The sequence below is a fragment of the Scylla paramamosain genome, chromosome 3 (genome assembly GCF_035594125.1).
Source record: "Scylla paramamosain isolate STU-SP2022 chromosome 3, ASM3559412v1, whole genome shotgun sequence".
Taxonomy (NCBI): domain Eukaryota; kingdom Metazoa; phylum Arthropoda; class Malacostraca; order Decapoda; family Portunidae; genus Scylla; species Scylla paramamosain.
Window position 1 is genome coordinate 32,328,022 of NC_087153.1, and position 22,500 is coordinate 32,350,521.

At 45.0% G+C, this 22,500-nt stretch overlaps 1 protein-coding gene and 1 long non-coding RNA gene across 5 annotated transcripts in view; one reads left to right on the forward strand and one right to left on the reverse strand.

Moving 5' to 3' along the window:
* LOC135093841 (uncharacterized) overlaps positions 1–22,500 on the forward strand; it is a 333,879-nt gene that overhangs the window by 285,102 nt on the left and 26,277 nt on the right. Inside the window, exon 1 of one of the 4 annotated variants that reach the window (XR_010263507.1) lies at positions 881–904. The exons of the other annotated variants lie outside the window; for them this stretch is intronic. This is a non-coding gene — a long non-coding RNA (uncharacterized LOC135093841). Of the gene's footprint in view, positions 1–880; positions 905–22,500 lie in introns of those variants that run through there. 4 annotated transcript variants of the gene reach the window in all.
* On the reverse strand, positions 6,556–14,129 carry LOC135093828 (uncharacterized). Its single transcript, XM_063993393.1, has 2 exons — positions 13,510–14,129; positions 6,556–13,255 (listed from the first exon to the last, which is right to left on the reverse strand). The coding sequence occupies exon 2, from the start codon at positions 11,265–11,267 to the stop codon at positions 10,452–10,454; it is 816 nt and encodes a 271-aa protein (XP_063849463.1). The 5' UTR covers positions 11,268–13,255; positions 13,510–14,129; the 3' UTR covers positions 6,556–10,451.

Genomic DNA, 22,500 nt, shown 5'->3' on the forward strand with positions numbered 1-22,500 from the left:
AAATAATTTATCCTATTCGTCTTCAAGAGAAAGTTTGATACTCGTAAACAAGAGACAAAATAGTATTATGACAAGATAATAAAGGTGAAGGCTCATCCCCACCCACCGCTCCCTCTAGACGTTGTTGATGTTGTTGTTGTTGTTGTTGTTGTTGTGGTTAAGAATGACCTTGTAGGGGAATGGATGTTTTGTTTAGTGACCCCTGTAGACGTGATTGGCAGGAAAGGAAGAAATGCCAGCCAGGAAGAAATGCCAACCAGGAAGAAAAAAAAAATAATGTTGCATGGAAATTATTATACAAACGTCATGGGAACTGTCACTACTTCAACAGCAGTAGTGACAGCACGGCACCAGTAAGGAAGACAATCATAGACTAATCATAGGAGCTAAGATTCTGCTGTGATAATGCTTATGTATATTAGATATGGATTCATGTTTACGTGCTTACTTAATCTGCCCTTGAAAGCTGTAACTGTTATGCTATTGATGACATTGAAGGATAAGGAATTCTAAATATTTACGACCAGAGCGAAGAAGAGATTGGCTTGTTTGGCGACGATTTCTTTGTTATACTATTTATTATTTACCTATTTTAATTTTTATTTACTTTTTAGGTGAGGGGGTAATCATCTCAAATGTGTTGCTTCTTCTTGTAATGTTTAATGAAATCGACCTTTTGATACAGAGGCGACTACTAGAAGCAGGAAGAACAGGAGAAAGAAAAAGGAGAAAGAATAGAATATGAGGAGAAAGGGGAGGAGGAGTAGAAGCAGGATGAAGAGGAGGAAAAGGAATAGAAGCAGGAAGAACAGGAGGCGGAGGCAGCAACAAGGCACTAACACAATCTGGCAGACCAACAAACATTACCCTCCTGAAGGAAGAAGGAAGTGAGACAAACGAGCAGGTGGTGACACTTTATTGCTCCTCCTACCCCTCCTCCTTCTCTTCCTGCTCCTCTTTCTCCTCCTTCTCCCCCTCCTGCTATTCTTCCTCCTCCTAGCTTTCCTTAGACACTCACGTCACACAGAAAAAGTACAACATCTAATAAAATTCTCTCTCTCTCTCTCTCTCTCTCTCTCTCTCTCTCTCTCTCTCTCTCTCTCTCTCTCTCTCTCTCTCTCTCTCTCTCTCTCTCTCTCTCTCTCTCTCTCTCTCTCTCTCTCTCTCACTTCCATCACCTCTTTCCTATTTCTCTATTCAATCTCGTTTTTTCACTCTCTTCCTTTAATAACCCATCCGCCTGCCTTTTACTCCCCTTCCTTCTTTCAGTCTTCCTTCCCTTTAAACCGCAGCTGTCCTTGGTTGCCCACAAGGGAACACAAAGGAAGAACAAACAGCAGCTGCAAACCTCTGAGCTTGACAGTAGTACAACATTCAGCATTGCCAACAAAACAGACACTTTGGCCATTATTTTCTCCACGCGACCTAATATTCTCTCTCTCTCTCTCTCTCTCTCTCTCTCTCTCTCTCTCTCTCTCTCTCTCTCTCTCTCTCTCTCTCTCTCTCTCTCTCTCTCTCTCTCTCCGATTTTCGTATCTTCATTCACATTTCCTTTTCATCCTTTTCTTCTGTCATTGTTAGCTCCTCCTCTTACTCATCCCCTATCCCTGCTCCTCCTCCTCCTCCTCTTTCTCATCCCCTATCCCTCCTCCTTCTCCTCCTCTTCCCCCTCCCCCTCCCAGTCCTCATCCCCCTCCTCCTTCTTCGTCTTTTCTTTCCCCGTCCTTTCCCTCGCCTTCACCCTCTCCCCCTCTCTCCCCTCTCCCTGCCCTGGTCACGTGGAAGGTAACACGTGACTCTTCCTCCTTCTCTCCCTCTCTCACCCACCCGTCTGCCACTTTCCCTCCCTTCTCCCACAGTAGCCGCTGGGAGGGGAACGTAGAGGAAACGGTAGGATGGGAAGCAGGAAATGAGTGTTCGATGTGGGAGATAAAAGAAGGAAGATAATTGGGATTTTATGTGTTCATTCATGCATTTCCTGTCTTTCATCTCTTTCCTTCCACCATTTTGTTTTTTTTTTCCTTATTTTTCTTTTCTTTCCTTTTTCCACCTTCATTCTTCCCTCTTCCGTATTTCTCCTCTCACTCGTTCGCGTTAGCATTCACTCCTTCCACCATTTTGTTTTCTCTTCCTTTTCCTTTCTTTTCTTCTTTCCTTTCTTTCCACCTTCATTCCTTCCTCTTCCGTATTTCTCCTTCGTGTTAGCGTTCACTCCATCGCCTTTAGTTCTTTCTGAGTGTTGGTGTTATTGTTTTCTTTTCCGTTGGTCTCTCTCTCTCTCTCTCTCTCTCTCTCTCTCTCTCTCTCTCTCTCTCTCTCTCTCTCTCTCTCTCTCTCTCTCTCTCTCTCTCTCTCTCTCTCTTTATCTGCTTGTCTGTCTCTGTCTGTCTGTGTCTGTCTCTCTCTGAAATGTGTTGTTAGCGTACATCATTTTTTTTCCTAATTCTTGCTATTTTATCTATAATTCTCTCTCTCTCTCTCTCTCTCTCTCTCTCTCTCTCTCTCTCTCTCTCTCTCTCTCTCTCTCTCTCTCTCTCTCTCTCTCTCTCTCTCTCTCTCTCTCTCTCTGACGCTATCAGTCCGTAGCTTCCACGAATGGCTGAGTGGGACTGACACCCTCGCCTCCCGTGTGTCACCGCCCCGATAAGTCAGCAAGTGTTCCGTCCCAGGGCTTATCTGTGAGTCACCCCGCGGCTCCCTCTCTGTGCTGGTGGCAACGACACACGCACACACACACACACACACACACACACACACACAGAGAGAGAGAGAGAGAGAGAGAGAGAGAGAGAGAGAGAGAGAGAGAGAGAGAGGTTGATTGATTGATTTAATGACGCAGTAACAACAAGGTCATATGGCTTGAGAGAGAGAGAGAGAGAGAGAGAGAGAGAGAGAGAGAGAGAGAGAGAGAGAGAGAGAGAGAGAGAGAGAGAGATGCTTAAAAGAAGAAAGAAAACAGGATAACATAATAAAAGATGTTATTTTCTTTAAAAATTTCTTGGGTAATGGAGGGAGATAAGGAAGGAGGAAAAAGAGGATATAGAGAAAGAGAAAGACGTGCAGACGAGGAAGTGAGGAGAGGAGGAAGGCGACGAAGAGTTGATATTGAAGAGGTGAGAGATGGCACTGTTACCTGTGGGTGAAGCCAGTGACGTCAGGAGGGAGCCGTGGTATATTTTTAGTGTTCCTGTGACGTAGGAAGAGAGGAATAGGAGAAGGAGGATGAAAGTAAGCTATATAACAACGGGAGTCCGGGAAGAGTTTTTTTTTTCAGTTACGTTTTCTCTAAAGGGTTTCTTTTATAACCGTGCTGTGCTGTCTTTTTCATTTTTCTTCGTGTTTTTCCTTTTCCTTCCTCCCAGTCTTGTTTCTCTTCCAGGAAGCTTTAACAAGGGAAGGAAACTGGATTGTTCTTCTTATCGTAGTTACTCTTGTTGTTGTTATTGATGATGATGATGATGATGCGATAATGGTGATGGTGGTAGTGGTAGTGGAGGTGCTTGTTGTTGTTATTGTTGTTGTCGTCGTTGTTGATGTAGTAGTAGTAGTAATAGTAGTAGTAGTAGTAGTAGTAGTAGTAGTAGTAGTAGTAGTAGTAGTAGTAGTAGAATTAATTGTTGTTGTTACAGTAGTTGTAGTAACAATATGTTGTTGTTGTTACTAGTTTGCAACGAGTTATTGTTGTTTTCGCTGCGATAATAATTTTGTGGTGTGGTGGTGGTGTGGTAGTATGGTGTGCTGGTGGTGGTGTGGTAGTATGGAGTGCTGGTGGTGGTGTGGTGATGATAAGGTAATGTCCTCGTGGTGTCGTGGTGGTCATAGTGTACTGGTGGCGGTGTGGTGATGATATAGTGATGTCCTCGTGATGTTGTGGTGGCGGTGTGATGATGATGTGGTGATGTCCTCGTGGTGTTGTGGTGGTGATGTAGTGATGGTGGTGGTGGTGGTGCGTTGTGCTGCTCAGTGGTTTCTGACACCTTTAGTTTAGTCCTTTTTTTCTATTTTTACTTTTTTGGTGAGCGTGTGTGGCACTTGTGTTGTGGCGAAGGTCACGTGGAGTACAGTGTTGCAGCTTTAGTGCCACAATCCTCTCTCTCTCTCTCTCTCTCTCTCTCTCTCTCTCTCTCTCTCTCTCTCTCTCTCTCTCTCTCTCTCTCTCTCTCTCTCTCTCTCTCTCTGCTTCGTGTTTTCCCCATTTAAACTCCTGCATATTTCCTCTCTCCCCTCTTTCTAAGTATTTTCTTAATTTTGTTTAACTTTGCCATGCTTTTTTTTTCTCTCTCTCTTTCTCTTTTTTACCATCGTTGTGTTTGCTTCATTTATCTCCGCCGGAAGAACTTTTGGGATCCTTACTACTTTTTTTTTTCTCTCTCTCTCCGTGTTGTGTAAATAGTCTTAATAATTACTTATTTTAGATATGCCCTTTTTTTTTCATCTTTGCTGTCTTCCCCTCCCTTATAATTTTATTTTCCTTTCCTTTCTGTATAGTTTCATTTTTTTTCTTTCGATTTATCTCCTGTTTCCTGTTCAACTAATTATCTTTTTTTATATTCCTTATGTTCTTTATTTTCTTTCTTTATTTCTAGTACATTTCTGTTTCATTCTTTCTTTTCTCTTACTCTCTGTAAACGCATTGATGAGTTGCGTTAATGGTGTGGCAAAGGAGTGACTGATAACCACTTGCGTTGTACTCACTTCTCAGTTTATTGGGATGCGGTCATACCTGTAAGTTATCATAAGTACATCACTTGATAGGAAATAATTGGGAATCCTACAATAATGCAATGTAGCCGTGCACTTCACAGGGATATTTGTAAACACTACATTATACAACATCATCGTCTCGAAACAGACACCGAAACACCTAAGTATATTAATGACACAGATAGATATGATTAATACATAAGTAAATAATGCATACACAATTGCAGGAACAGTCGAAGGTCCTTGTAGAACGTAGTGAATGCCACACAATCACCTTAATCCCAGAGCAGGCTCCATGTCCACGTAACGTGACAGATGGGCCCCGTAGAGTTTATGAACTAGTGCCTCTGCGGCAGAGATGACCGTGGCACAGCTGGAGAGTGGTGAACGGCACAGGTCTTGCCTCTACGGCTGCCACCAAGACTCTGCCCCTATGGCAGAGCCCCCTTATTTCTCTTATTTCACCCCTTCAACCCATCACACCATATTTCTTCCCAAGTTCACCCTTTGACTCCCATTAAACTATGTCAACCCTTGTCCTGCCTCACGCTGACCTGGCTGAGGGGAAAAATGGTGGTCTAGATAAAGGCCGTGGTATTCTGTAAACAAACAACCCTCTGTAGCTCGCCTTCTCGTCTCGTTCACATACCAAGTAATGTTGTAAGTGTAACATTATATCTGGACTTATATCTGGACTTTAGTAAAGCATTTGACAAGGTGCCCCATCAAAGGCTCCTGAGAAAGGTTAGGGCGCACGGGATAGATGGGAAGGTGTTAGGTTGGATAGGGTCATGGCTTGGTAACAGGCGACAGAGAGTGGTAATAAACGGCTCGAAATCCGAGTGGGGTCATGTCATTAGTGGGGTGCCACAGGGATCAGTATTAGGGCCATTATTATTTCTAATATATATCAATGACTTGGATAGTGGAATTAGTAGCGATGTTAGTAAATTTGCGGATGACACAAAGATAGGTAGATTAATTAGGTCAGAAGCGGATGCCATCGCCTTGCAGACAGACTTAGATAGAATGAATGAATGGACGGATAGATGGCAAATGCAATTTAATATCAATAAATGCAAAGTGCTTAGCGTAGGTAGAGGAAACCCACACAATAGGTACACATTAAACACCCAAACTCTGGTAGGTACAGGGTACGAGAAAGATTTAGGAGTTATAGTTAGCTCTGAACTCCGTCTAGGGAAACAATGCATAGAAGCCGGAAACAAGGCAAATAGGGTACTAGGATTCATTTTTAGGAGTGTTAAAAGTAGAAGGCCGGAAGTAATATTAAAGTTATACTTGGCGCTGGTCAGACCTCATCTAGACTACGCTGTGCAGTTCTGGTCCCCACATTACAGGAAAGATATAGGTCTATTAGAATCAGTACAGAGGAGAATGACTAAAAGGATACAGGGGATGAGGAGTATTCCTTACGAAGCGAGGCTGAAGCGGTTAAATTTACATTCTCTAGAGAGACGTAGGTTAAGAGGGGACCTGATAGAAGTCTTTAAGTGGTATAAGGGTTATAACAAGGGAGATGTAAGCAAAATTCTTAGGATCAGCAACCAGGGTAGAACAAGAAATAACGGGTTCAAGCTTGAAAATTTTAGGTTTAGGAAGGAGATAGGAAAAAATTGGTTCTCAAATAGAGTGGTAGATGAGTGGAACGGACTCAGTAATCATGTAGTTAGTGCTAGGACACTAGAGAGCTTTAAGAGAAGATTAGACAAGTTTATGGATGGGGATAGCAGATGGAAATAGGTAGGTGTGTTTCATACAGGGACTGCCACGTGTAAGCCTGGTCGCTTCTTGCAGCTTCCCTTATTTCTTATGTTCTTATGTATTAACCTCGTAACGTAACTTATGGCAAAGTACAGTAGTGTAACCCCTATCTGGGGCCCGTCATGATAAGAACATAACGAGAAACAAACTACAGAGTAAAAGTACAGAAACTACAAGCCATCTGATACTGACCCGGCGGCTACACTCCCCCTTGTTTGAGCGCGGAGCGTCACAAACAACGAAAAGGTCAACACGGTGAACACGCTGGAGCAGCACGAGCTTGGGATGGGGTGGGACTAAGGTCTCCTTCTAAGAGGCAGAGTTTGACGATGGGACGGATGATCTGTGACGAGGACTAGGTCACCGACCCGAAGGTTACGGGGTCGGCGCGATGGTTCGCTGACGCATCCGGAGGGAGTGAAAGTATTCTGTCTTCCAGCGTTTCCAGAAACGATCCGCCAAAGCCTGGGCATGAGTCCAACGTCGTCGAAACGCCTCACCTGGAGAGAAATCCTCTAAGGGCAGATGAATTCCCATGGCTACTCGGAGAAGATGGTCAGGCATGAGGTCCTTAGGTTCTGAAGCATCATCAGGAGCAGCTGTTAGTGGTCGAGTGTTGAGTGTGGCTTCGACTTCACAAAGCAGCGTGTGGGAGTCTATCATCATCAAGTCTTTGTGTGCCAATAATGGAGTCCTTCCTTATGGAGCGGATCTGTCGCTCCCAGACTCCGCCCATATGGAAGGCTGTCGGGGCTTGGAAGAGTCATTCAGTGTTCCTCCTATGCAAGGTCTCCTTTATCTTGGCGTCTTGGTTTCAGGCCCAGGCAGCAGTCTTGGAGGTCTTTGGTGGCTCTTTGGAAGTTGGATCCTCTGTCAGAGAAGATCCTGTCAGGGGGACCTCGTCTTGCTATGAAACGCATAAGAGCGTTTTAGGAAAGTATCTGCTTCGGGGGAGTGGAATACTTCTATATGTACTGCCTTGGAGCTGAGGCAGGTGAACAGGCATCCAAAACGCTTTACAGGTTGCCTTATGCACGTCACGGTGAATGGGCCAAAACAGTCCATATCGGTGTAGGTAAAGGGAGGTTTGCCAGTGGATATACATTCCACCATAAGCTCGCCTTGTCGTTGTATCAGCGGTTTGCTGTTTACACGGCGACAGATGAAGCAGTTGCGCAGGATCCGGTCGATCAAAAGTCGTCCTGCCACCACCCAATAGTGTCTTCACAGACTTGCGAGGGTGTGTTCTCTGCCTGAATGTCTTGCTAAGAAGACGTGAACATCCCGGACTATCAGGGAAGTCACATGATGGTCCTTGGGAAGGAATATGGGTCCCTTACTTCCGGGTTTCTCTTCCTCATATATTGAGCGCCCTCATACTCTGAGCACGCCCTGATCGTCAAGTGTCCGCTCCAGTCGGTATAGGGCGTTGCCTTTAGGAAGCTTTCCCCTTTGAAGTGCTTGGATAGCATCCCGGAAGCGTTTCCTCTGCACATGGCGGATTATAGCCATCTGTGCTGCTTGGAGTTCGGTGTCCTGAAGTTGAGAGCTCTGGAGGCTAGGACGACCCTTCATAATCCAAGTTGTAAACCGACACACCCAAGCCACAGCCCTTTGTAGGCCGTACCAGGACGAGTACTGTCTCAAGAGTTTTTCCATCACGCCTTGCTCGTGTGATTCTTGCACCATAAGTGTCAAGGTGGTAACCTCCTTCTTCACCTCTGGGTCTCCCACCTGCGGTAGTACTCGGCTGGGGTGGTCAGGAACACTCGGATAGGCAGAGGAAGCTGGAGCCATTCAGCCATCTCCCTCCAACTAGGAGTTCTCTTGCAAACAGTCCTCTCGTGGCGTCATCTGCCGGATTGTCTTCAGATCTTATATGTCGCCACTGTTGGGGTGAAGAGATTCTGTGGATGACGCCTAAGCGATCTGCAACAAAGATGTGAAATCTTCTAGAAGAACTTGATATATGCTGCAAAACAACCATGCTGTCAGTCCAGAAGATGGAACGTTCAATGAGAATTGAGACCTCTCTCCTCAGTTTCGCGTCAGAGTTGACCGCCAAGGTCGCCGCACACAATTCTTGGCGGGGTACAGTGGTTGATTTAAGGAGGGCTAGTCTTGTGCAGGCCATGATAAAGCTACTCTGTACGAAGTCAGTGTCGTCTTGCATTTTCATGTAAGAGACAGCCGCATAGGCCTTGGTTGATGCATCACAAAAATGATGCAACTGAGCAGTCACAAGTCTACCAAATCGAGATGAAAAAATGCAGCGGTCTATAAGGAACTCAGCCAACCCCTCGAGCTCCCTCAGCCAAATGGCCCACTTGTCTTCATTCTCCTTGGTGAGTCTCCGATCCCACTTCTCCCCCTGTCGCACTTCGTCCTGAAACATCATTTTGGCCCTCACACTGAAAGGGCCAACCCAGTGGATCAAAGACGGAGCTCATAGCGCTTAGCATGCCTCTCCGTGTGATTGGTATGAGTGGAGTAGACACAGAAATTTTCAGGCTGTCATCCTCTAGATCCCACTATATTCCCAGTGCCCTATCCACCGGCAGTTTATCTCTCGTGAGATTAATGGCCTTGATTTAGGTGTTCCTCTCTTGTTGTGGCCATCACACCTTTGGAGTTGGACATCCATTTTGTAAGGTGGAAGCCCCCCTCCCTTCAGGTCTTCTTGTAATTCATGTGTCCATCTTATCGCCTGAGCTTCTGAACTGGTGGAGAGCAGGAGATCGTCCACATAGAAGCTTCGTTCTGCACTATGGGACCTTGCCTTTTCTCTCTTCAGGGTTTCACGTAGAGCGAACGCGGCGCAAGCTGGACTCCAAACCCCTCCAAAAAAGTGTCTTGTCATCCGGTACGGAATGGGCGGCTTATCGAAGTCGTCCTGTGGCCACCAAAGGAACCTCAAGGCGTCACAATCCTTTGGATCCACCAAGACTTAGTGGACCATCGCTTTGATATCCGCTGACAGAGCAACCTTTCCTTCTCTGAAGTGAATAAGGATACCAAGGAGATCGTTCATAAGGTCGGGTCCTTGTATGACTTGTTTGTTAAGCGCAACTTCTTTGAACACAGCGGCACAGTCGAAGACGATTCGTGTCTTTTCTGGTTTTTTGGGTTGAGCACAGGATGGTGTGGGAGATACCACGTTTTGCCGGGTGAACCCTTTGTCTGTGAGGCATCTTCTGCGTATCCTTTGGAGATTAGGTTTTCCATCTCTGCAACATACCGTCTCTTGAGAGCTTCATCCCGGTTTAACCTGGCACTTAGCCTAGCAAGTCGGCGGAGTGCCATTGACAAGTTATCAGGCAGCATAATGTCCTGTGTCTCTAGCTCCCTGACTTTACCATAAGGTCATCACTCGTTAATCTTCTACAGATCTCCCTCTTTTTTCTAAGTCTTTATGGTCCTCCACTTCCCAGAAGCACTTTAGCTTTTCCTCAAAGGATGACTCGTCCAGTTCGTACTTCGAGCGATGTCAAGGCGGCGGGGACATCTTGGCCATTCAGTATCTCCACTGGTAGGCACTCTGCACGTCTGTTGATGTATGCCAAGTCCTTCAAGTGTGTCCACTTAGCTAGCAATTCTGAGTCAGCCTTAGTCTTTGTTAGACCGTCAGGAAAGGAACTGAGGACGACAACTCTTGTTAGCCTCATTGGCGCTGTCTTTCTCGTGAACAAACCTGTGATCGTGAAGTCAACACAAGTTAACTTTGGGGAGTCATTATCCAGAAGAGTTGAGATCACCGACACTTCTCGCCTTTCCTTTAACCCCATTTGATCTACCACTCTTCTTGCACAGAATGAGCGTGTGCTTCCTGGGTCTAACAAAGCACATTTCTTGAAACTCACTCCGGTACACGTTTTTTCAGCCATCAGAACCACTGGCACGATGGGTAGTACTGCTCCTCGTTTTGCCGCTTTCATATGGGTGACCCAACTCTCTTGTACTAGTCATTCTTTGTTGTCTGAGGCCTGGAACCCTTCCCGTTGCTCTGGTCCCTCATCTCCTCTCCTGATGTGAGGCAGATTTCGAGACGGGGTTTCATGCAACCACCTAGAATGCCACCGTTTGCAGTTATCTATATCACAAGGGCGGGCCTTGCAATCCTTGACCAAGTGATTGTCCCCCAGGCAGTTGAAACATCTTCCTTGTGTCCGCACAATTGATTTGCGGTGTTCTATCGACAGAGACCGAAAAAGGGCACACATATGGAGAGGATGACTGGGACCACAGAGGCGGCATTTGTTGGCGTAGTATCTGCTGCCACCAGGCCCAGCAGGTCTCATGTATGGTCTTGTCTGTGTGGTTAGAGACACCTCCAGAGCTCGAGGTCTGAGCTGAGACTTGGGATCGTGCTTCTCTCCGTAGGAACAGGCCCTTCTTTTGTAATTCTCTGCTATATCCTCCCGGCTTTCTTGTTCCCTTCCATGTGCCTTCCGTGTTTCTGTGTTGTATTTCTCCCTCAGTATGTGGGCGTTTTCTATTCTCTTGGTCTCCTTTTTGACAAACTTAAGGACATCCTTTACGTGTTGGTTGTATTTACCCTTTTTTCCCAACCAATACGTAATCCAACGATCCTGCATGGCGTCGTCCAGCTTCAGCATGAAGTCTCTAATTGTCGGTGTGTTATCAATCTTATTGAGGTAACCCAGGTTTTCGGCGAACGAGATTAATGCAGTTAGTTGTGCATACAGTTGAGTGAGTGCTTGATAATCATTTTCGCCAATTGTGGGCCCTGTTAGGATCCTTTCCCTCAACTGGTTCATGTACGTCCTTTCGTCCCCAAAATGGTCATCCGGTATATTTAATGACACCTTAAGGGCCCGCTCTGCTGCAGCGCCATACAATGTGCCATCAATGCCTGCACTTCTCCATCACAGCTGGTGTATAACTGGTTGAGCTTGTACTTCGCTGAAGTTGCTGAGTCGAGGAAGAACTCTTGAAACTGTTGCTTGAACGCTCTATATTTTTCTACACTGCCCCTTTCGTGCCTCGGGAGTTTCGCCTGCATCGAGCGCACCGTCTCGATCAAGGCTTCACCACTTCCACCACGACGCCTTTTTAAGTCTCCTGAGCCTGAGCTAGTAGCGAGATCCTGAGGTTTGTTCTTCCTTTTCGCGCATTCAGCGTTGGTTTCTTCTTCATCCTCTTCAGCTGAAGACCCAGTGTTGGTGTCCTCTCCATCAGAGGGCACGCGGTCCCCCTCATCCGCTTCAAGGACCAGAGTTGGGCCTGTGCGGCCCTTCCAGGCGAGGGTGCTGAGAGTCCTACGCTGGTTTCTTTCAGTGTTTTTCCACATCTCCCTCCTCACATGAGGATCCTTGTCTTCTGTCTCCACGCTCCACATTTATCTCCTCCCTTGAGGGCCCATAACCCTTTCCATCGCGCTCCATAATTTTCTCCTCCATTGAGGGTCCATACCCTTTCCCAGCACGAACCACGTTTACCTCCTCCATTGAGGGCCCATACCTTTTCCCAGCGTGACCCACGTTTACCTTCTCCATTGAGGGCCCATACCTTTTCCAAGCGTGACCCACGCTTATCTCCTCCATTGATGGCCCATATCCTCTCTCTGCGTGCTCCATATTTATCTCCTCCACTGAGGGCCCATATCATCTCTCTGCACGCTCCATATTTTTCTCCTCCATTGAGGGCCCATATCTTTTCCCAGCGCGATCCACGTTTACCTCCTCCATTGAGAGCTCATACTTTTTCCCAGTGTGACCTGTGCTTATCTCCTCCACTGAGGGCCCATGTTGTTTTAATTTGGAGAGCCTCACATTTATCTCCCTGTCACTTGCGGGCCATGAACTGATCTCGCCCCCCCACTACTTTTTGGTGGCTACTGTACTGCAGACTCTCCCACTCCTTCATGAGATCCCTCATGGTCTTCACTATATAGCCTCGTAACCCTCTCCAGGCCGCGGGAACCTCTTCTTCTACAAGAACACTGGCAGCAGTAGATTGGGCCGGACCGGCCGCATCTTGGGGTTGTTCACTATCTTGTATTGCGGGAGGGTGGTCAGCCTCGTCCAAGGAGGGGAGGGCAAGGTTGGGAGACTCAGAGATCCCCTGTGATGCGCGAGCACCCAACGACTCCATCAAGAACGCGTCATCTGAATCGCCTTCCTTGTCCCCCATAAGGGGGTGTAGATTTGACGGACTAGTTGTCTCGTCTTAAGACATCGCTTACTATGGTAGCACTGAACGTACCCGTTGATATTTCAAAATTTTGCAATATTCCGTCCTTAACCTTTAAGGCACTATCTCATTATTTCTCAAAAACCAGAGCTACACTGATTACACTTTGACACACACAGACTTGATCACCTACTACATTTCCCAGTACCCGAGCCCTTAGTAGTCGCAACACCCGTGGAATGATGTCAGTGCTTGAGTGTTAAATCCGTAGAGTTTTCAACTTCACAGCGTAAAGTTAGTTTCAAATTGACAAGCGAGTCTTCATCTCCGTAGTGTCGAATAAGTAGTTTTTACAACTCCACGGTGTAACACGGAAACCGAACATTGCGTCGTACCATCCGTAGATTCTACTCACAGTTGTGTATCCGCCGCTGCTCGGTGCTCCCTTTGTCGTCTCAATACGTTGCGTGCGTCGTCATCACGATCAGCATCCAAGTCCCCTTTGACTTTGACTGTAAACGCATTGATGAGTTGCGTTTATGGTGTGGCAAAGGAGCGACTGATAACCACTTGCTTTGCACTCACTTCTCAATTTATTGGGATGCGGTCAAACCTGTAAGTTATCATAAGTACATCACTTGATAGGAAATAATTGGAATCCTACAATAATGCAATGTAGCCGTGCACTTCACAGGGATATTTGTAAACACTTCATTATACAACATCATCGTCTCGAAACAGACACCGAAACACCTAATTATATTAATGACACAGATAGATATGATTAATACATAAGTAAATAATACATATACAATTGCGGGAACAGTCGAAGGTCCTTGTAGAACGTAATGAATGCCACACAATCACCTTAATCCCAGAGCAGGTTCCATGTCCACGTAACGTGACAGATGGGCCCCGTAGAGTTTATGAACTAGTGCCTCTGCTGCAGAGATGACAGTGGCAAAGCAGGAGAGTGGTGGACGACACAGGTCTTGCCTCTACGGCTGCCACCAAGACTCTGCCCCTATGGCAGAGCCCCCTTATTTCTTCTCATTTCACCCCTTCAACCCATCACACCATGTTTCTTCCCAAGTTCACCCCTTGACCCCCATTAAACTATGTCAACCCTTGTCCTGCCTCGCGCTGACCTGGCTGAGGGGAAAAATGGTGGTCTAGATAAAGGCCGTGGTGTCCTGTAAACAAACACCCCTCTGTAGCTCGCCTTCTCGTCTCGTTCACATACCAAGTAATGTTATAAGTGTAACATTAACCTCGTAACATAACTTATGGCAAAGATAGGGGTTACAGTTGTGTAACCCCTTTCTGGGGCCTGTCATGATAAGGACATAACGAGAAACCAGCTACAGAATAAAAATACAGAAGCTACAAGCCGGCCGATACTGAGCCGGTGGCTACATTCTCTCTCTCTCTCTCTCTCTCTCTCTCTCTCTCTCTCTCTCTCTCTCTCTCTCTCTCTCTCTCTCTCTCTCTCTCTCTCTCTCTCTCTCTCTCTCTCTCTCTCTCTCTCTCGCTTTTCCTTTCGCTTGTCATTCTTTCCTCATTGTTACATAATTCTTTGTATCCCTCTCCGTCGCGTGACCTGCGGCCTCTCCTCTCGCCTCTGCTTGCAAGACTTGACAACTATTAGCTTATAAATCTATTTTATGTACGTGATATTACATTTAGCTTATATTTACGCCTCGCATATTCACGTAATTAGTTTTATCAGCAAACGAAAAAGATTTGCGATTTTTGGATATATATAATCTCTCTCTCTCTCTCTCTCTCTCTCTCTCTCTCTCTCTCTCTCTCTCTCTCTCTCTCTCTCTCTCTCTCTCTCTCTCTCTCTCTCTCTGTAAGGGGAAGTAGGCACGAATAAATGAAAAATGATGTGTCGGAATAGGCTCATTGTAGGCTTATAGTTTTATTACCTTGATGTTTGTGTGAGGGAGAGTCAGAGTGTACTAGTATTACCTCCTCCTCCTCCTCGTCCGCGTTCTCCTCCTCCTCCCCCTCCTCCTCCTCTGTCATTCATGTCCTCGTCTTTATTCCATCAGTCAACCCCAGAAAAACCTTGGCGTTCAGTCATTGCTATTCTTACTGGTGCTGGCTTAGTCTTGTTTTCACCCCTTCCTTTACATCTTTATTTCTTCAGTTCGACACCAGTAGACATGACACAGCTCACGTCTGTAGTGTTCGCTGCCGTCCATTACTCCTCATTGTTGTTAGTCGGCATCGTTGCGGTGTTCTTTATCCTTATTTTCCTTCCCTTTCTGCCTAGTATACCTCATGTGTGTGTGTGTGTGTGTGTTTTTTTTTTTATCTCCTTAGCTTGATAGCTTAGTTTGGCGGATGGATAATTGCTGTTGTTGTTGTTGTTGTTGTTGTTGTTGTTGTTGTTGTTGGTGGTGGTGGTGGTGGTGGTGGTGGTGGTGGTCCCTACCAGTCAGTTTGTTTGTGAGGAAAGCCAAGGTCGACTTCAATTTGCTATTTATAAAGGCACCAAGTACGCATGTAGGAGTATTAGCAGTACAAAGACGAGGCAAGGCAAGGCGTGTGCAGCTGGATCGCGCGCTGTTGGTATAAGATGATAATCAGATGTGCTAACAGTGAACAGCAATACGATAATTATTCTAAAAGCATCCCAGTAAGGTCAGGCAGTGTGATAATTTATAGAGACAACAGTAGACGATGTGATGATGTTTGTTTTGATTTCGATCAGCTAAATCATGTATGTAGTGACTTGTTGAGAATGTGTATGTACAGTGACGCAGGGGGGAAGGGGGAAGAGAGAGAGAGAGAGAGAGAGAGAGAGAGAGAGAGATACATTCACTCATACACATCAAAGCCACAGCTACACATTACCAGCAAACACGAGGCTAAAATCAGAAAACTTGTATGAAATAATTTAACTTGACAATGATGAAGGTCGCTTACAAATGCCAAACTCGCTTTTTGGATATCAATGGTATGTCAGTAAAATTTTCCTTTTTACTTAATATTATTAGGAAATAATTGTACCATCTCAGTAATCAACTACATAATTTATGTAAGGAATCCCAATCAACCTGTTTAGAGACCATGAGATTAGTATTTTATTAGCCCTTTCAATGTTAGACAATTTTCATATAATCGCTTTTAAACTTTTTATATATATGTATTTCCGTGTTACAGTCTCGTGAATAGATCTGCCAGCCAAGAAAAGATTAGATTAACTTCCTATTCTGTGTGTGTGTGTGAGTGTGTGTGCATGCAAATATATCATTTTTAACAGAGTCCTGAATGTTAACAAAGAACGACTATAACAGCAAAAATAACTCAAATCTAGGAAGGAATTAGGTCAGAAATTTTCTCTCTCTTAACTTTACTTCTTTTCATCGATTTACACACATGAACGCCTCTACCTACAAACGCACGTAACCTTGTGACAATCATTTTATCTTCCTTCATTCCTCACCTTATAACGTGACGTGAGCTGTGATACCCTGGCTTTGTTGTGTTGTTATATAATGGGCGATATGTAAAAGCAGCATTACAGACCCTTTTATGTACACTTTTACGTCAGGCCATTAATCTCCTCTAATTTCTGCTGCCGTGCGTGGCACAACCCTTCGTGTGGCCTGACCGCTGCTGTGGACTCACCAATGACGAGAGATGAATCCAACGAAATGGTCGACGAGTCATGCTGAGATGCCGCTTTGAAACAGACAGACAGACAGACAGACAGACAGACAGACAGGCGGATAGAGAGGCAAACAGATAGACAGGCATGCAGGCTGGCTGACAGACAGACAAACAGACAGACAGACAGACAGACAGACAGACAGACACACACACACACACACACACACACACACACACACACACACACACACACACACACACACACACACACACACACACACACACACAAACAGACAGACAGGCAGGCAGGCTGGCTGACAGACAGACAGACAGACAGACAGACAGACACACAGACAGACACACACACACACACACACACACACACACACACACACACACACACACACACACACACACACACACACACACAGTGAGAGAGAGAGAGAGAGAGAGAGAGAGAGAGAGAGAGAGAGAGAGAGAGAGAGAGAGAGAGAGAGAGAGAGAGAGAGAGAGAGAGAGAGGACAAGGGGAAGGGAGGGAGGGTCTTGAAAGGTTAAACAAAGTTGCTATGATATGCTTATCAGTAGAAAGACAGCCAGTGAAAGATGTGTTGAAGGCAAGGGACTGAAAAATGAGTTGAGAGAGAGAGAGAGAGAGAGAGAGAGAGAGAGAGAGAGAGAGAGAGAGAGAGAGAGAGAGAGAGAGAGAGAGAGAGCAGGGCCTTGTAAAAAGTTATGGACACCAGTATCCGCACAGAACAAGTCATACAAGGGGAACATTAGCACATTTCCCAAACACAGTAATGAAAGCATAGTCAAAAAAATAAATAAATGAAAAGTAATGTTAGATATGACACTCGTACATAATATTCTTGACCATAATATTAATACTTGAATAAAGAAAAGTATAGATTACATAGATGTCGTAGTCGTAAAAACTGAGTCCGTAGAGAAAGCAAGTGACGGTTAACTGAAAAGAAATAATTATAGATATAAACACTTATTATTATTATTATTATTATTATTATTATTATTATTATTATTATTATTATTATTATTATTTATTTTTTATTTATTTATTTTTTATTTCTTTTTTTTTTTTTTTTTTTGCATAATAAAACCTGAATATATAATAGGGCCAGATTAAAAGTGATACACTTAGAAAACAATGTCCAAAGAGAAAGTATGTGAGCGCTAACCAAAAAGAAATAATAACAATTGTCAGAGACCTCAAGGCAACAAAGACGTTTACTTAACAGATCCGAGGGCGAGACAAGAGTGACTCAACGAGGGATGTAAGGAAGCCATTGTAAAGTCGTTTTTCCAACTCACTACCGCCATCTCATCCTCCCTTGTTGCTGAGTGTTGCGCACACCCCGTTTTCTTTCAAGCTTCTTCCATCTGCAGAATATTGGCTTCCTTTCCCCACACTGAGTATCGATGCGTGTTAATTTTTTCCGTCGATGCCAATGGTGGTGGTGGTGGTGGTGGTGGTGGTGTGGTCGTGGTGGTGTGGTCGTGTCTCTTGTGGTAATCATTATAGGAAAACTCTTACAATCAAAGCAAGGTTAGGACAAGGGAGTGCCACTGCGTCAGATTGTTGCAGCTAAGTGAGAAGGCGAGAATTTCGTAAGAGACGGTCTGTGTTCTGCCTTATATGCGTGTCACTCAGTTATGTGCGGTCAGTGAAGTGAAGTCTCTTCCTCATTCTCGCATAGCTCGCTGAATGCTGGGACGGGACGCGGCTCAGCACTGTCTAGTCGCTGTCATTGCCAAAAGGTGCTCCGGAGTTCAAGATTGACCTGTCATCATTATCACCATCATCATCATCATCATCATCATCATCATCATCATGTCTTTACGATTCCTCTACGGGACAAAGGCTTCACTGCTTCCCCCATCCCTTTCCACTGATTCTTGTCACATTCCCATCTATTTCGTCCATTTTAATAATGCATAAGTTAACAAGCATCTTCACCCCTTTTAGCACTAAACTCTGAACATATCTATTTTTTTCTTTTCTTCTTTTTTTCTTCCTACTTGCTTCCTACGACTTGAACTGTTTCTAAATACTTTCAGACACTTAAGGAACATTACTGACCAAATATTAGTGATCTGCAGTCTTTTTTTTCTTTTTTTTTGGAGAAAGGGGGAATCTGAATGGGCTTTTTCCTTCTCTTATCTTTATGCCCTTGAACTGATTCCTTGACACATAAAATAAATGAATACGGACTACTACATACAGCAGAATTTATCAGTTTTCACCTCAAGCGTTCAGGGTATATTGTTTAACTGACTGTAGTGTAGGTGGCAGTGGCGGCAGCTCTGCAGTCAGCCGCGAGCACAACAGTTTATTTAGGTACCAGTGCAGGGCAGTGGAGACCAGTAGTAAGGGACCATGTTGCTCTGGCTCGGCGACTAAAGGTTATGAGTTCGATCCCAGCTCACGGTAGTTTCTCGGCGGGGGAGGTAACCAAGCCAGCGCCATTATGAACTTGTTGCGGCGCCATTACTGAATCAGTGGAACGTATTCAGAAACAATTTGCTCTCCCATAACGGCTATTCAAAGGCCACAGAGATGATTAGCCGGATTCTCAAGAGTGTTTCTCGTGTTAATAATGCAGAAAAGCTGTTAATCTGTTATTAGAATCGTAAAAACATCCTTAAAACCCCCTGTCACTTCAACTACGGCCTCTTGAAAGTAATTGAGGTGCGGCCAGAAGCGTTTCAGAGTACGGCCCAGTGTCTCCATTTTCAGGTGTGTTCTTGCTTCTCTCTCTCTCTCTCTCTCTCTCTCTCTCTCTCTCTCTCTCTCTCTCTCTCTCTCTCTCTCTCTCTCTCTCTCTCTGCAGTACAGTCGCACACACATCAGCGCAGGGACGGACGGAAATATGAGCGTTGCATTGTTGTTTTGCATTGTTTTGTCGTTTTCTCTTAATTGTTCTCGTCTTTTACTGTCCATGCCATCCTCCTTTCTCAGGTTCATTCCGCCGACTTCATTTTCTACTCTCCCTCTCCCACCCTCCCACCCCCCTTTGCCTTCCCTCGCTCCCTCTCTCTCTCTCTCTCTCTCTCTCTCTCTCTCTCTCTCTCTCTCTCTCTCTCTCTCTCTCTCTCTCTCTCTCTCTCTCTCTCTCTCCCTCTCTCCCTCTAGTCGCGTACCTTCCTTTGTTTCATTCTCTGCCACTCCCTCTCGTGCTTGCATCTCGTCCTCCTCCCTTCCACGCCGCCTCCAGCTTCCTGCTCTCCCTCGTCCACTGCGCCTTTTTTTTTTTCTCTCTCTCTCTTTTTACCGTGCATGTTCTTTTTTTTTATCATATTCCTTCCTTTCCAAGCTAAGAGTAGACGTGGCTGTGGTAGGTGTGGAGGAGTCTTCATCTTTACTATCCTATATCTCACCTTAGATCAGATAGTGGACCTTTATAAGAATCAAGAAGTGTATTTTTTTTTCTTTGTAATCTTTTGTGTTCTTCGGTGGTGGTGGTGGTGGTGGTGTTTTCCTCCTTTATCATCATTCCTCGTCTTATCCATCCATTCAAAAATGTCGGTTCCTTTCTTTATATCGCCCTCCTCTTCTCTGTTCCTTCGTGGTGGTGGTGCTGTTGATGCTGCTACTCTTCCTCCTCCTCTTCCTCTTTTATCATGATTCCTTTTGTTATCCATCCACTCAAAAATATCGTTTCCTTTCTTTGTATCATCTATTTCCTCCTGTGTACTGCAAACAGCCTCTTAAGGGCCAAGAAGTCTGCTGATATTTGTTTCTCCCATGTGTTTCTTTGTGCTTTTCATCCTCCTCCTCCTTCTCCTCCTCCTCTTCTCAGTATTTCCTCTCACAGTGCTCCTCTCTCCCTCTCCTTGCATTCTCTTCCTCCCCATCCCCTGCTTCGCCCACGGCCACCCCCACCACCACCGCCTGCTTGATATAGCCTCGGTCGCCAGCAGCACGAGAGCGAACCTTCACCCCGGTATAGTTCCCTGACCTCGAGGCATGCAGGTAAAAGGTCATCTCGTATGCTTGTCAAACGCGGACATGGTCGACACTCACACTTCATACACTATATTTCTATTGTGGGATGGAGCTCTTGTTTTCTCTCTCTCTCTCTCTCTCTCTCTCTCTCTCTCTCTCTCTCTCTCTCTCTCTCTCTCTCTCTCTCTCTCTCTCTCTCTCTCTCTCTCTTATCCTGTTTTGCTGTTAGATTCTATGATATTTTTTTGTGTTTTTGTGCTTGCTTTTCTCTTTTTTTCAAGGATGTAAGATTAATATTTCCGCTATCATTTTTTTTTCCATGCATGTTTATTGATGTTCATTTATTCATTATTTTATTTTTCATTTACGGTGTGGATGCATATGTAAGCCGAACAAAGTATTGAGTGAACAAAGAAGCATGAAGAGTCACTCAAGCAAGCACGTCTTAGTGAGTAGGAAATTATGGGACAGGAATCCAGAGAGAGAGAGAGAGAGAGAGAGAGAGAGAGAGAGAGAGAGAGAGAGAGAGCGGGAGGGAGAGAGAGAGAGAAAGGGGGAAGAGAGAGAGAGAGAGAGAGAGAGAGAGAGAGAGAGAGAGAGAGAGAGAGAGAGAGAGAGAGAGAGAGAGAGAGAGAGAGAGAGAGACTTCCCGGATAGCGAAGATACAGTGCAGTAATCACTATCCGTCTGTTTATCTGTTTGTCTGTTTGTTCGCACGTTTGTGTCTGTCTGTCTATCTGCCTGTCTTTGTCTGTCTGTCCGCCTCTCTACATGTGCACGTAAGTCATAGCCAATAATCACGTAAAATTTCACACTTACGTCCACTGTGTTTAGGGTTTTTCCTCAACCTTAAGTCTTCTGGTCAGCTGACAGTCTCCTTACAAAACATGAAATATTGTTAGCGGATCAGAGCACTAAAGAATAAAAGGAAAACTCTGAAGGTCAAGTGAGACAGGTTACTCGACTCACCATGAATGCACCTGTGTTCCCTCCCTCGTAACGTGCCCACCTGACACCTGACACCTGACCTTGATTGCACTTGGGAGCCGGGGATCTCAAGGGGAAGTAATCAGCAGTAACTGACCAAACGTGTATCAACTTCCACGTTATTGTTTCTAATCTTTTTTTCTTGCCAGTTTACAAATTTTGCCATTGCGTAGTACCGTTGTTGATTTTAGTACTGGCAGTTGTTGTACTTTGGGGTTATTGTGATGTTCTATGTTTTTTATTACAACTATTGTACGGTTTGTATTTATTTCGACTCTCAGCTCAAAATTTTCTGATACGATGCTTATATGTTGAGTAAAATAGTAGTAGTAGTAGTAGCAGCAGTAGTAATAGTAGTAGTAGTAGTAGTAGTAATAGTAGTAGTAGTAGTAGTAATAGTTACTTATTGCTATTATTATTTTCTATCATTTAATATTATTGTTGTTGTTGTAGCTGTTGTTGTTGTTGTTATCATCACTCTTACATAGCGTTCATGCAATGGTAGCGAACGTGGCTTTGGGTGAAGGCAAGAGGTCAGAGACTGCTTTGTTAAGTATGTTGCATTTCCCGCGTCAAGGATCGGCCTCTTGGCGACTGTAGCTATTTGCAGCGCCGGGCAGGATTAATTCATGTAGCGCCTGCCTCAGTACTGCTCATGTTCCATACTGCTGAGAACAAAGACCCATGATGCTCTATGACGTTCTATACATTATTCACAAAACCAGTGCCACAGTGAGGGCATTTCCTGTGTGTGTGTGTGTGTGTGTGTGTGTGTGTGTGTAGGCTGTCCTGAGCTAAGTTTGTGTTGCACCTTATTGGAAATTCACATGCGAACACCGAGTCAGCTTGGAGCATTACATATGACCAAGCAAACCACAGCCGCCTCCCGCATTTTTCATCCTTTGCATTCCCAGCGGCACTGTGACCCTTCCGCCACTGACCGCGAGTTCTCAGCATGGCCTGACCTCTTGACCTCTGGAACTGGGTTATGCAAAGCGGTTACTCTCAAAGGCCTGATGTTACATGCTCTGGTCGCCGTTCCAAGTCCTGATATTTTTTATTCGTATCATTTAGAAGATATTTGGTTACGTTTCTACCTCTTTACAAAACTATTGGCTTAATTTGACTTTTTACGGTTGGAGGAAGTGGATTAAGTGAGTGTTTAAGTTTGGAAAGAGTTGGTAACGTCATTTCTGCTTGCCAACGCGGCGCTAATAGTGAGTGAAAAAGATATGAAGTAACTAAAAAGACTTGACGTTCTGTGGGAGAAGCAAACCAGCT